The sequence below is a fragment of the Scardinius erythrophthalmus genome, assembly GCF_964197995.2.
Source record: "Scardinius erythrophthalmus genome assembly, chromosome: 19".
Classification (NCBI taxonomy): domain Eukaryota; kingdom Metazoa; phylum Chordata; class Actinopteri; order Cypriniformes; family Leuciscidae; genus Scardinius; species Scardinius erythrophthalmus.
Genome location: NC_138239.1, coordinates 12,753,526 through 12,768,225, shown reverse-complemented (window position 1 = coordinate 12,768,225; position 14,700 = coordinate 12,753,526). Strand labels below are relative to the sequence as shown.

Below are 14,700 nucleotides of genomic sequence, written 5' to 3'. Positions count from 1 at the left end.
TTTAACTAGCTGACAATTATTTTCTGTGTAAATGTGTATTTATATAGAAGGAATGGACATGCTACAATGAGTTAACAGTGCAATTGTAAAGCTCTAAACATGCAATGTCCTCATGAATAGACTACATATTTATATATTTATTTATTAAAGATTATTGCCTTTTTTCCCATGACACACTGAGTAGAGAGGATCATTATCCCCTCAAAACTAAATAAACTCACAATAAAGTATTTTATATCCCAATTATGTGTTTTGCAGTGTCCGAAATTAACATCTATTAATGGGCAATTCAATATATATATTACAAACAAACAAACAAACATGGGTATTACTCATAAAATATGTTTTACTAATAAATATACATATAAAGATTTTATGAGTGTTAACCTACTCATTAAATAAAAATATTCAAATTGATCAAATCAATTCAAATTATTATTATTTATTTTTTTAAAGGACAAGTAACCAACTCGAACGTCAAGGTCTGAACTGACAAGAAAATAAGGCAAATAATATGTAGCAACTATGGTATTTTGGAAAATAATTTGGCTGGTTTACCGTGGCAATTTTTGTACAGATGACGTGTAAGTATAACTTTATAAAAATGCCTTTAAAAATGTGCGCATAAAAATAACCTATATACACTGTTACCTGTAGTATAAGATCGTTACGAAAACTAAGACTTACTCTGCATTTCTTACAAGTTTTCATTTGCAGACACTTACAGCACATTAACTTCCTCAATCAAAATAAAAGCTCAGCTGATGGTCACGTGACTATCACATGATTAGTACATTCGGTCACAGACATTTGGTGTTGTGGTGTTTTTCAGAATCAGAAATCAAGGTGCATGAACGCGAAAACAATGCGGTGAGTCCTTTGTTGTTTATCAAACGTTATCTTACCGAAGTCATAGTTTATTGATCTCATTTGCGAAGACTGTTTGTAAGTCTCACATACTATGGTTCACCTCACGAGGTCATATGGTCACACACAGTAAACGTGTTCCCTTGTGTACTGTTGGTTTGCTGTCTAATGTTAATTGCTTAAGTTTACTATTACAGTTAAGAATTGAAAAGTCAGTAAAATTAACCTCTTGCTCTTGTGCGTTTACCATAAAATAATTGAATGTGCATCAGACTGGGTTTTTAAAGTGACAGTGTTCTATTTTTTACAGGGTTCCTGTTTTTGTCCTGAGCTTAATTTGGCTGGTCAGTGGGGAGCTGCTTGAGGCTGATCAAGATGTTTCGTAAGTCCAAACTATGAATTATATTGGTCACTTTATGCGACTTTAAGTGACTGGTATAAATGCAATTTCCACATATCGCTTTACACTAAACAGGCCTTTAACAATAGTTATGTTGCATCCACTTATTTTTATGTGCATTTGGGGATATCAGTCAAAAAGGTAGATGGAGACGCAAAGATGCACAAATTCTAAAAATGCGCTTTAAAACGTATGCGCTCAATTGAGTTGGAAAATTTTTCTCTGATTAGACTTTACATGTGATGTGAATAAATTATGATGGAAACACACTTACTGTTTAAATACCTCAATGTGCAACAAAAAAACCCCTCATGTTACTTTGCCTCAACAGTGGATGTGATTGGATTACTGGACTAACCAGCTGACCAATTTCATCTCAAATGTTGGTTTGGTCATTCTGAAATGCCTGAAACCAGAATGATTTGGTTTAATTCCCTTGCAGAAGCATCTCACATGATTGTATTCCCAAAAAACAGCATCCGAACGCAAGATAACATGAGTTTTTTTGCGTTTAGTTCGATGCGTTCTGAGACAGTCATTTAGGATGTGGGGGTAAAAAAAGCCACAGTGGCTTCCCCGATTGCAGCAACTTCCATTTTTATTACAGATATTTTTGCACCAATTTCCCAGGAAGTGATGATTTTTGAACACATGGGATGAAAATGGTGCTTTATTTGCAAATATTTTATGTGATATTCCAATTTTCATACAAGTTAAATTCACGTTTGGATGGAAACGTGGCTAATGTTATTCCCAATGTTTTAGTGTGCCTGAGGACTGGATTCTAGTTGAACGGGCTGGACCTTTGGAGGAAGTGGAACTTACGTTTGCACTAAAGCAGCAGAATGTTAACCAGATGGAAGAGTTACTGAAACTAGTGTCGGACCCAGATTCACAACAATATGGTATTGAGCCTCTCATTTTATATAATCAAAAATGATGAAATCAAGAAATCAGTTCTCTTTTTCTCATTTATATTTTAGGGAAGTATCTGAGTTTGGAAGAAGTAGCTGCTCTTGTACAGCCATCTCAGCTGACCGAGAAAGTAGTGCAGAATTGGCTCCAGAGTCATGGGGTCAAAAACTGTCACACAGTTGTAACACGGGACTTTCTTCAGTGTGTCATGACTGTACAGTAAGGACAATTTGTGTGAACTTTACCATATCCATATAATTTTTTTTAGAATAAAAGTCCACAAAAAATAGCCTCTTTTTTTCATTTTTTCTGAAAGTTGTGCTTGCTTAGGTAAGCATTATTTGTTTTTCCTTTAGAAAAAAAAGAAAAAATGCTTTTATATAAAGCTCGGCCCAGTTCTTCCATATATTAACTTTTGATCTCTCATCTTCTATCTATCCTTGTCAGGGTGGCTGAAGCATTACTCCCCGGCTCTAAATTTCACCGCTACAGAAGAGATTCACACACTCTGTTGAGGTCAACATCTCTATACTCAGTTCATGAAGATGTGCATCAGCATCTAGACTTTGGTGAGCAGCTGACATTATTCATCTCCATCTTCAATCATATTTGATACATGAATTTCTAAAGCCTCTAAATTATGAACATTATTAAAACAAAAATCTATCTGCATGCCTTCTGCCCTCTGATTGCTTTTAAAAGGCATTTTAGTGTAACCGTAAAGATGTCAACCTTTAGGTTGTGGTACACATCTTTTTGATGCAAAATCAATTATGATTTTTTATTGTTATTAATATTTCAACATTAACATTTACTACTTTAACAGTACTAAAGCAACTTAGGTTTACTTTATCTATACATAATTGTTTAGAAAAATCATGTCAAAATGTATATATCAAATATGATACAACAGGCTTGTTTTAGGAACGTTTATTTGTACATCTCTTAGTGATTGGTATAGTGATATAAATATCAGTTACTGCACCAAATTACATAATTTTTGGTCAGTTTGGGCAAAAAAAGTCTGGGTGTGTTTTTTCCTCATCAAGTGTGAGCAACATATTCTCTATAACTATATGGACCATAAAAGCCTGATTTGTGAATTATGCTACAAAACATAACTTTTTTTTTTAATTTAGATTTTGTTTATGATAATTTGTTCAGCAATTTCATTGATTTTTTTTTTTTTTCCCCACCCAGTATCATTTCATATGTCCGGCTTTATGGGGTTAAGGACAATAATATTCTGCATTCAACAATACTGCATTCTGTTTTTCAGTATTTTTAGTGACATGCATGCATGCATTATTTTATCCTAATAAACATGCATCTGGTATCAATGTTCCTAATGGAAGATCTTTGAAGTAATCACTCTCAAAAAGCCTATTTTTGATGTCTTTTTAGTGGGTGGTGTTCACCGTTTTCCACCAAAAGGAAAGGAGATCAGTAAAGGCTGGGAAGGAGCAAGACAGTCAGCATTAGGCTATCACTTGGGTGTCACCCCCTCAGTCATTAGGAGTCGTTACAACCTTACTGCAAAAGATGTGGGCACTGCCACTAACAACAGTCAGGCAGTGGCACAGGTACACCTCTCATATGTGTGGAGATTTCACTGAAAATGTTCATTTCATCATGTGAATAGTACTCTGGTATGTTCTTCTTGGTTGTGCCAAATATCTCCACTAACTTGAGACTGTAAACTTGTCAGTTCTTGGAGCAGTACTACCACCCCGCTGACTTGGCTGAGTTTATGAGTCTTTTTGCGGGAGGATTCACGCACATGTCAGCTGTAGAGCGGGTCGTGGGCACTCAGGGCGGTGGGAAAGCCGGCATTGAGGCCAGTCTGGATGTGGAGTACATCATGAGCAGTGGAGCAAACATTTCTACATGGGTCTTCACAAATCCAGGTATGTGACTTATTTCAGTACCATTTAGATCCTATTATAGTTCTTACTAATTTATTAAATTAGTTTTTATTTTTATGTTTTCATCTTAATTGTAGTTAAAGTTTTCCGGTTTAGTTATTTTAGTACATGAGAAATGTTGCTTTGGCAGCTAGCTGAAATCGTTTTTTTTTTTTGTGTGTGTGTGTGCGTGTGTGCTTTTTTTTTTTATCAGCATTTATTTTATTTCAAGTAACAAAACTGTTGGGTGAGACCTGAATTTGTCCATTGGGAATTAATTGGATTATTGAATGGTTGTGGTTTGCTTTTGCTGTGATCTCATGTGAGTGATAGGATGTCCCGCCTTTGCGCCAGTAAACACATCATCAGAGAAAAGATGTCACTGCAAGAGGGAGGGGAAGTTGTTACGATTAAAGATAATGAGGGCACTTAAATTGAAAACAAAATATGGACATGGATAAATCATTTATAATAAATTGACAAGAATTATCAATTTTGACTTCATGGTGACTTCATGGGAATCATCTCCTCAACTGATCTGATTTTAGGTGGTCTGTTTCTGGCTTCATGCATTGTAAAGATCACTTCATCATGGTCTCTGTTACAGGTCGTCATGAGACTCAGGAGCCGTTCCTTCAGTGGATGCTGCTGCTCAGCAACATGTCTGCGGTGCCTTGGGTCCACACCATCAGCTATGGAGATGATGAGGACAGTCTTTCTGATGCCTATATGAACCGCATCAACAAGGAGTTCATGAAGACTGGCCTCAGAGGGATATCTATGCTCTTTGCTTCTGGTAAGATAACTAAAGTCAAGTTGAAATATGATCAACTGTTGGTTGCATGATCTGCTAGTTCTTTATTTTTTTTTTTAAATTAAGAAATTTTAAAAATGTATTTGTATAAGATATCAAAGAAAGCCACACTCATGAATGAGATCTCTGTGTTTTCATTCAGGTGACAGTGGAGCGGGCTGTAGGCACTTGACCAAGGAAAGAAATACTTTCAGGCCGAGTTTCCCTGCATCCAGGTAGACATAGCTCTCTAGATAATCTGAATAGTACCGATATCTTTTATACTGAACGTAGTTGATGTGTTAAATGAATCTCTTCCCTATCTAGTCCCTATGTGACCACTGTGGGTGGGACTTCTTTCAAGAACCCCTTCAAACTCAGCTATGAGGTCACAGATTATATCAGTGGAGGTGGCTTCAGTAACGTGTTTGCAATGCCAGATTATCAGGTAAAGATCCACAAATCTGTATCATTCGCTATGTTCCGAATAGAAAACTATCTTGTTGCTCAGTGAAAAAAGCTCAGAATATACTGTGTGTGGTCTATTTTTTAAGTACCTGAAATAGGGGCTATTTCCTGTTTTAAACATTTGTATGAGATCATTATTGTCACATAGAGTCACAGTCGTTGTCTCACCAACTGGTGTGCAGTTATCATCTTTTGAATAGTTTGTTTATCACTTGACAATATTGTTTCCGAGCAGCTTTACAGTAAATGCTTGTTTCAATGTTACAATTTAGGAAGTATTCTGTTATCAGTTAGAGATGAGTGTGTCAAAGTAATGCCCATATGGCAGTAATATACAGCTATAAGATAATGTTATGTGGTAAACATCATCTATTCAGTTAAGCAGAGACAGTGAGTGTGTTGGGCAGCAATTACAACTTGTGCTCGTAATGATTACAATATAAGGATAGTATTTGATAGTTTTGTTTGTTGATCCAAAGTTCTTGTCATCTGAAGTCTTTGTAAATTTCGGCATTGACTGAAATCATCATCAAGGCTGGATCCACAATGGAGCTGGTACACTTTAGTTAGCTCGGGGTGGTTGGGATTCTGTATTCTAGGTAGTGCTGAATTTTCCTGACAAACAAACAGTGTTTTGTGTTTTGTTCTCTGTAGGTTGGTGCTGTTGGAATGTATTTGAAGAGTGTTCAGCCTCTACCTCCTCAGACATATTTCAACAACACTGGAAGAGCCTACCCAGACTTAGCAGCACTGTCTGACAACTACTGGGTTGTCACCAACCGTGTGCCTGTACCATGGGTTTCTGGAACTTCGGTTAGTAAATAATACATTTTAAGTGCACTTATGTTATTACAGGTTTGCTCATATTTATAATTTAAATACAGTGAACAGTAAAACTGTAGTGTATCATACTAAGATTTTATTTTGATTAAAAAACAATGGACTATACTCTCCTTTTCAAAGGTTTGGGGTCAGCTAGATTTAAAAAAAAAAGAAATGTATACTTTTATTCAGCAAGGATATCATAAATCATTTATCATAAATATTGATCGAAAGTGACAGTAAAGACATTTATAAATTTACAGATGTTTTCTATTTCAAATAAATAGTTATTGTGAACTTTCTATTCATCAAAGAATCCAATCCAAATGTATCATGTTTCCATAAAAATATTAAACAGCACACATTTTCAGTGTTAGGATGATGTGACACTTAAGACTGTAGTAATGTCTTCTGAAAATTCTGCCATTTCAAATAATATTGTAAAATATTATTACAATTTATCAATAACCTTTCTTTTTTTATTGTTTTACTGTATTTTTGTTTAAATGCAGCCTGGGTGAGCATAACGTTAAAAAAAGTTACTGACCCCAAACCTTTGAACAGTAGTGTGCAGCAGAAAATGCAAGAGCAATGTGCAACTTAATTTCACTCTACAGTAGTAGAAGTAATCTGGATGTTTTTCCAAGGCATCAACTCCAGTAGTGGGTGGAATTCTCTCCCTAATAAATGACCAGCGCTTCCTAAAGGGCCTTCCTTCCTTAGGATTCATCAACCCTCGCCTTTACAAACTGAAAGGCAAAGGTCTTTTTGATGTAAGTTTTATAAACTTGTTTTCTTCGCTGACACAATAGTCACTCTCTTAGTCCGTGTATTCAGCTCAGTTCTTTCTTGTAGTAGGAGTCTCAGAACTGAACTCAGAACACATTATGCCGACAATGCCCATATTTAGTGACAATGAAGTGATGTTTTAAAGTATAGCACTGTCCCACATTCATAATTGAAATGATCATTAAAGGCACTGTAGCACACTTTTCAAATACAACATATTGAGCTTGTGTAACTAGAAGGTGTCACAGTTAAAATGTTTAGTTCCCCTGCTCTAGTAACCATATCCTGTCAGCAAATTGTTGATTTAATGACGTCTTCTCTCCTGCTCTTAGGTGACAGAGGGATGTCATCTGAGTTGTCTGGATGATAAAGTTGAAGGGAAAGGTTTCTGTGCCTTTCCTTCATGGGATCCAGTAACGGGATGGGGAACACCCAATTATCCTGTTCTTCTTGCAGCTCTCATGGATTGAGCTGCTGCTGTTTTTTATTCCGAGAAACACACCGATATTAGGTTTTTCATTATTTTTGCTGAAGCATCTACATGACAATATCATATCAAGATTTCATAGCTGTCAATCATCTAAGAATCATTCTCACAAAACAGTCGTTTCAATGTAAACTGAATCTTTTATGCCTGGGTGATTAACCCAGCCACCACCCCAGCTTCTCCCTGTCCAACAGGTCATATCACTTCAGTTCTTTCAGATGGGGAAGATTTGTCTCAGATGAGTTAAGTATCTGTGGATCCAGATATAGGACATAACCAAATATGAATTCCATTTTTATACCGATTGGATTTCAAGTGCAATATTCCTTAAATGTACATTTCCTCTCTATGAATGCCATTTCGTAAATGCAATTAAAACAGATCCTTTTTATCATAAACACTAGAATGTTTCAAGGTTTAAATGTAGCATGCAATGAAACCAGCCTAAATATGGAACATACTTGAGAGCTGCATAAACCAATGGCCTGTTTTTGTCTTTTTTTTAATGGGTTGATTTCAGTTATTGTAAATGAGGTCCTCAGGGAATTAAATAGTGAACAGATTTGTTGTTCTGGAACTTTAAGGTCGTTGGAGAGATTGAGAGTGTTTTTCTACCACACGTCTTGTGCACTGAATGTTGTTGGAGCAACCGGTCAAACTTGTTTTTTTTGAAAGAAGCATTGCCTCCAGGATTCCCTCTGAAAAGTACATGAATATTTTTAAGACGATGTTTCTTTGCTGAAAAAAAAATACAGATTAAAGGTTTTATTTTGAAATGAATGCTACCTTTGTGTGTTTAAAGTGTTTGATTTAAGTAGATTTAGATGCTGTTTAAAAACTCAATTTAAGATTGCAATTGCTTGAACTGCATTGGAGTTGGTATTTTGAGTTGAGATTTCTGTTAACATCATCAGGTCAATTTATGAGCTCACGAAATATACATGAACAAAAAAAACGTGCTGATTGTTTTTGACACTGTTAAAAGGCAAGTTTAAAGGGTTAGTTCACCCAAAATGAACGTTGTCATTTGCTCACCCTCGTGTCGTTCCAAATCTGTGAGACTTCCATTCATCTTCGTAACACAAATGAATATATTTTTTAATTAAATCTTAAGAGATTTCTTGCTACGCAACTACCACTTTGATGCTTTAACGAATTCAGATTATTAAAAAAAAATTCTTATGAATTGAGCGGTTTAGTCCAAATTTTATGAAGAGACACGATAGCTTTATATGATGAACAGATTTAATTTAGGCTTTTATTCACATATAAACATTCATCAACGTACACATCAGTTTTGGTAAACAGAAGGCGAGAACCAATGAGGTTCATTCTCGTGTTACTAAGCACGTTTGAGTTTCCGCAAGAACCAAGTCGGGTTTGGAACGACATGAGGGTGAGTAAATGAGGACAGAATTTTCATTATTGGGTGAACTATCCCTTTAAGTCTATAGGGTGTATGTGAGATCAAATCTGGTCACAGATTAATTTAGTTCAATATAATAATTTTTAGGTTTCTGCAAGTTTGTGATGCACTGCAAGTATTGATACTTGAGGTTTTTGGGGTCTTCATCACCAATAGCACACTACTGCATATAAATATTTAAGCATAAATGTGTAACTTTATACAGTTATAACTGAATATTGTGCATATTCTAAGTTGGGATGCTTTAACAACATTAGCTCAAAGTATGAAATGTTAGTGTTGTGATTTTTTTTTTTAAACAATATAATTTGAATAACTAAATATATTTACGGTTAGTTATACGCTAGGATTAAAACACTATATATATATATATATATATATATATATATATATATATATATATATATATATATATAATAAAACGTATATATAAAACCTGTATATACAACATTGATACATTATCAAATATTATGTTCATTTCTGCTTTTTACGGTTGTCTACTAGAGGCAATAATACTTTTTTGACAATTACCATGAAGCAGACCCAATCACATTCAGGCAGTCATTTGTGAAATCAAATTAAAACAATTGTAAAAAGCAAGGATTGTGCAGCTTTAACAATCAGTTGAGAGCATTTAGCATACAACAGCATGATGATGAACTTCAGGCTCTTGACAACTACACAGGGGAGTTTAGCTTTATTCCATATCATCAAATAAATTAGAGAATTCAATGGAAAAGTGTCTTTTCACATACTGAGTAGATTGTTATCGTGTTACAAAAGAAGGCATGTGTATGTAGCAGTACTTCCTGAAGCTGAATAAAACTGTTTTAATTGGTTAAACACAATCTAATCAACATCTCTATTATCTACATGATTTCAAAACATTTATACATGTCAGGTATACAAAATGAGATACCTGCACAGGATACCTCTCACAAAGAAAAGCTGTATTTACATTGAGAAAGAGAAAAAAAAAAAAAAAAAAGCTGAATGCCAACTCATTCTCCTTAAAGAAAAGCATTCACAGGTTTTAAGTCTCAGGGACAACACACACGCACGCACACACACACATATTATGACAGCTCTACGCTCTAAAAAGTGTACAATATGCACACTTTGAAGACATCTAAAAAGCAGTCCTTGTCTTTGCAAACTGGTAGAAACGGACACACTGATGGACAATTTGCTTCTTTGGGCTCAGGATAATGAGCATCTTGTATGTGAATGAGGGTCCACAAAAACAATCACATCTTCAAAAGAAGAAACTCTCATAACCGGGAAGTTATTTAATTCGGGTCTATACCATGAGAAGGTTGACGGGATATAGTTTGGTATCAGGTCCTCATTCACATTTCATTTCCCATCAAAATGTGCGCTGAGATTCTCTTAGAAAAGAATGGTTCTAGAAACGACATACAAAGTGGGTTTTGGAGCAGGAAGCTGTTGTCAGACAATGTCTTTAGGGAACTTTCCTCAGCGAGCGATCTCACTGATTGTTCTTAGCTTTCGCGTGTGTCAAAATGTGAGACTTCAGGTTGGTGGACTGAGCAAATTTCTTGTTACAGCCATCAAACGGGCAAACATACGGTCTGTCTCCAGTGTGAATCCGCACGTGTGTGCGCAAGTTAAAGTCCAAAGAAAAGCGCTTTCCACATCCCTCAAAAGTACACTGTGGAGGGAAAGATAAAGCATTAGGATATTTATTAGTTAGAATGATCAGATTTCATTCAGTTCTACACCATTCTGAACAGCATTATCCAAAATCTTACCTGGAAAGGTTTTTCACCAGTATGAACCAACTGATGTCGTTTTAGCTTGGAACTTTCCACAAACGCCTTCCCACATTCAGCGCAGACATGAACCCGTGGCCCATGGGTGTGCAAGTGCTTTCTCATAGCGGAGTTGTCCCGAAACATTTTTGTGCAACCCTATGATAAAGACAATGATGATAAACAACTAAACTCCTAAAAAAAATCAAGATGATAAAGTAAAAAAAATAAAATCATCAATATTAAACAGTGATCCCATCTTGACGTTGAAGCACAAAATCCTAAATCAGCACTTAATGCTCATAAATGCTAAAAACAGGAACTCACTTTGTGGGGGCATGCTATCGTTCTTGGAGAGTCGTCTTCTTTTATTTTCCTGGGCTTCATTCTGTAAAGTGAAAAATATTAAGGATAAGACACATTTGTGTGTGTGCCGTTTAACACACGTCAAAACAAAAACTAAAGGCAGCTGTGACCATAATATCTATATATTTAATCTAAAACAACTATGGATTGGCTTTGGTTATGTTTTTTTCCCTTCAAAATACTACATAAAAATCAAATCGGTGTAACAATACCATACCGATTTATTTTCTGGACCAATCTGTTTTAAAATCTGCCAAAATAAATGATCTCATGCTTAGGGCCTACTGTAAAACGTTATGCCATAAAAGACCGCTACTTATTGTAATGCTCATAATGATGACTGACAGGACTGAATGATTAGGCTCCTCCTGGACCTATGTTTGGAACTTCATACAAAGTTTCATCTTTTGGCTGAATACACACCTTGCAAACTCTGCCAGCTGTTTGGGGTCTGACAGGTCAATTCCAGGTATGCCACCAGGTGGCAGTTTTTTGCCTGTCATATACTCGGAGTAATCAGGAGGAGAGTTCTCCCCAATGATCTGCTCCTCCACCACGGTCTCATGATCGACATCTTTCTTATCATCTGTGCAAAACACAAGATTAAACGTTTAGCTAAGTACTTAATCAAATCACACACCCTGTATTCATAATGAGCAAAGCGTTATAGCAAACAAAAACTAAATGCACTGAAGACAGTCAACACCCAAGTCATAAGTGATTCATCTTCAGGGTAAAACAAATCATCTCTTAATTGTCTCCGAAAACTGAGGCATAAGCAATTAATATGGTGACGCGATTATGGGCACTTTAAATTTCAGTCACGTGTATTCCGCATCCAAATATGGTCCTTTTAAGGGAGTACAGAAATGCAATGAAGTGCACGGTTTAGGTCTTTTTCTCTAGTGATGTATTGCGTTGGGCAATTCCACGCAAAACGGTCACATCCATATAACGCCAACTAAATACCATGGCATTGTGTTGGTGTTATGGATGTGACAGTTTTGCGCGGAATTGCCCCGTTATGCAAATGTTCCGAATGAACAGAGTAGACGCGTGAAGCGCATGCGCAGTCTGTGGTGGTTCACAGGACACTCGAGAACGTATAAACAATACTAAAACCTGCACTCCATGCTCATTTTCTTTATTTAAATATTCAAGTACTAAACACTCGGAGTAGTTTCTTCAGTATTTAAAAAAATACATTTTATTTAACTATTTCAAGTTTAAAGAGATCAAATGACATCTTTTCTGAATTTAAACTGTCGTTAACCACCACAATCGCAATCGTCAGCGAAGATATCAAAATCGCAACACACTTCTGTATTCTCCCAACTAACGTTACGCAATTTGCTTTCCACCATAAGTATTTTAATATGTACTACTAATAATAAATACGCAGCATTTTAAACATTAAATCGCTTTTAAAATCAATGCGCAAAAAAAAACGCATCTGTTAAATGTGTACAAATGCTAATCACGTCTTACTAAACAGAATTATCGCTTCACGGCACAAGAAACAGCTAAATGTATCTGAATTCGTCAGTTACAGGATTTAAATACGCGGTAACATTTGTTTATTGAGAGAATGAAGCGCTGTGAGACAGATATTTTGCAGACAAACAGCAGATCGTGTGACTAGGTCCCTCCCCTTCTTCAAAATGAGCTGCGCCATTGCGGCCTGCAGCAGCGCGGCGGACTCACAGCGCCTCTCTCCGCTCCCGCCGCCATCTTTCCCCGCTCACACAACCGCCATGTTTCGGGGCCGCCATAATGGTCTGGAGGAATATGGCGGCGCCCATCCACACTTAAAACATGGCTTCCCATCAAAACAAAAACATTTAGACCGGGGCCATCCTTAAAAGTAGCTTTTTCGGTCTGAAAATCGATTCTGGCACTAAACTATCTGGCAGCTTTATAACGGGCTCGACAGGAAGAGGGCCCACACGAGGCCTGCGCGAGAACAAAGCACTTGATGTGATGTCAAAACTTACCCGATGCCCACATAGTGACAGAAAACTCCCCCTCCAGTGTTTTGATCTGCACTTGCTTCTGCTCCCATTTGCGTCCGCTCGCCTCGGCGGAGTTGAGGAAGCTCTTTTTGACCATTCTTTTCCCACTGCCTCCCCCTTTCTTCATCCTACCCGACGGGTTCTTGCCAGACACGGTCACTAAAGTCTGCTCGATATATTCCTCCTCTGCCACCGGAACAGGGACGGGAATGAGGATCTGGTCCTCGAAGCTGTCGTCTGCGTGGAGGTCTGAATCATCGCAGCCCACGACCTCCTCGCGAGTTTGGACCAAAATCACCTCCTGATGGTTGACGTGGTTCGGATCATCTAGAGGCTGCAGAGCGATCATCGGCTGGTGCTCGTCGTCGTCGTCGTCGTCTCCGCCGACCACTGTAGTCTCGATGGTCTCAACTTCGATTTCGTGCAGCTCGACGATCTCGGCCGGCATCTCCGAGCCGTCGGTTTCAATGTACAGTGTCTCACCCGACGCCATTCTTGCTCTCCGAACTGATTTCAAGCAAGCCCTGTGTCAAGTCAACGACCCGCTCTCCCCCTCCTTCTCCACTAACAAACAGGCAAAACTCCGTCCCACATTGACTGACTCCGTTCACGGACTCTGCCTGAGGATCAGACAAGCGAAATCTCGCGAGATCTTCTTCTTCGTTTGACCTCATTCTCACCACTAACACTAAACATCCACGAGCAAATGTTTAAATCTCCATTGACGCATCGTTTAGAGAAAAGTTGATAAACTGAAAGAACAAAAATAAAACAACTTTATCATCGGAAACATTTCTGTAGAAATGACACGGAAGCTTTCATTGAATAAGCAAATATATTTTGGATTGACATAAAGAGGATTTTTCATAAAGTGAAACTATAGATTTACAACTAGGTGGAAGTGTAATACCATAAGATGGAAGTGAAGTAATATACTATAATAATTATACTAAGTTCCATATAGGCTTTTATACACACAACGAAATGGTCTGGATTCTGGAATACAAACTATTTTCTTTTCTTTTTATACATGAAGACTTAAAACAATATAATGTTTTGTATTTGTTGTGTAATGTAAAAGCAAAAAAATGTGATGAGAGCATGTAATGTTATTATTAGGTATCAATAGTGAAATAGTATTTTTTTCTACTTTTGTTTTATACTCTGGGACCTTTTTATTTTGTTTTATTTCTATATTTGCTGACATTATGTAATCAGTTATACTTTGTAAAATGTTGTTCATAATGCAAGTGTATAGCCCATAGCCTATGTATTTCGTTTTTCTTTTTCATTTCTCTTATTAGGCCTCATAATACATTACATGACTCAAATATCACATTACATGCCTGCCATTTATCTAAATTTGTCCGTTATCCTCCTGAGAACCAAAAAAAAGAGATGAAATTACATGAATTGGCAAAAACAATGGTTTTTCTTTTTCATTAACCAATCAATTGTTAGGTTCCAGGATTTTTTTTTTTTTTACCAAACTTTGTATGAAGATTATCTCAACTAGGTTATGAAAAATATAATGGAATTAATTGATATTCCATTTTACTTTGTGCAATATATGGGTAAAATGGTATAATTTAATATTATTATTTTATTTATAATATTATTATTAATGTCTTTCTTAGTCGTATTTAAATGTTCTTTCTATTCGTGTCATAGGACATGTG

General features: G+C 36.6%; 2 protein-coding genes across 2 annotated transcripts; one reads left to right on the top strand and one right to left on the bottom strand.

The window, feature by feature from the left end:
* The first annotated feature begins 757 nt into the window (after window positions 1–757).
* Window positions 758–8,405, top strand: tpp1 (tripeptidyl peptidase I). Its single transcript, XM_081347576.1, has 13 exons — window positions 758–870; window positions 1,178–1,249; window positions 2,033–2,172; window positions 2,251–2,401; window positions 2,630–2,751; window positions 3,587–3,765; window positions 3,891–4,089; window positions 4,694–4,882; window positions 5,043–5,115; window positions 5,207–5,327; window positions 6,002–6,160; window positions 6,817–6,942; window positions 7,291–8,405. Exons 1-13 carry the CDS (start codon window positions 851–853, stop codon window positions 7,426–7,428), a joined length of 1,689 nt encoding a protein of 562 aa, XP_081203702.1. The 5' UTR covers window positions 758–850; the 3' UTR covers window positions 7,429–8,405.
* A 1,148-nt stretch (window positions 8,406–9,553) lies between these two features.
* yy1a (YY1 transcription factor a) lies at window positions 9,554–13,715 on the bottom strand. The gene is made up of 5 exons (XM_081347583.1): window positions 13,004–13,715; window positions 11,433–11,595; window positions 10,971–11,031; window positions 10,644–10,802; window positions 9,554–10,543 (listed from the first exon to the last, which is right to left on the bottom strand). The coding sequence occupies exons 1-5, from the start codon at window positions 13,512–13,514 to the stop codon at window positions 10,361–10,363; spliced, it is 1,077 nt and encodes a 358-aa protein (XP_081203709.1). The 5' UTR covers window positions 13,515–13,715; the 3' UTR covers window positions 9,554–10,360.
* Window positions 13,716–14,700: the final 985 nt, after the last annotated feature.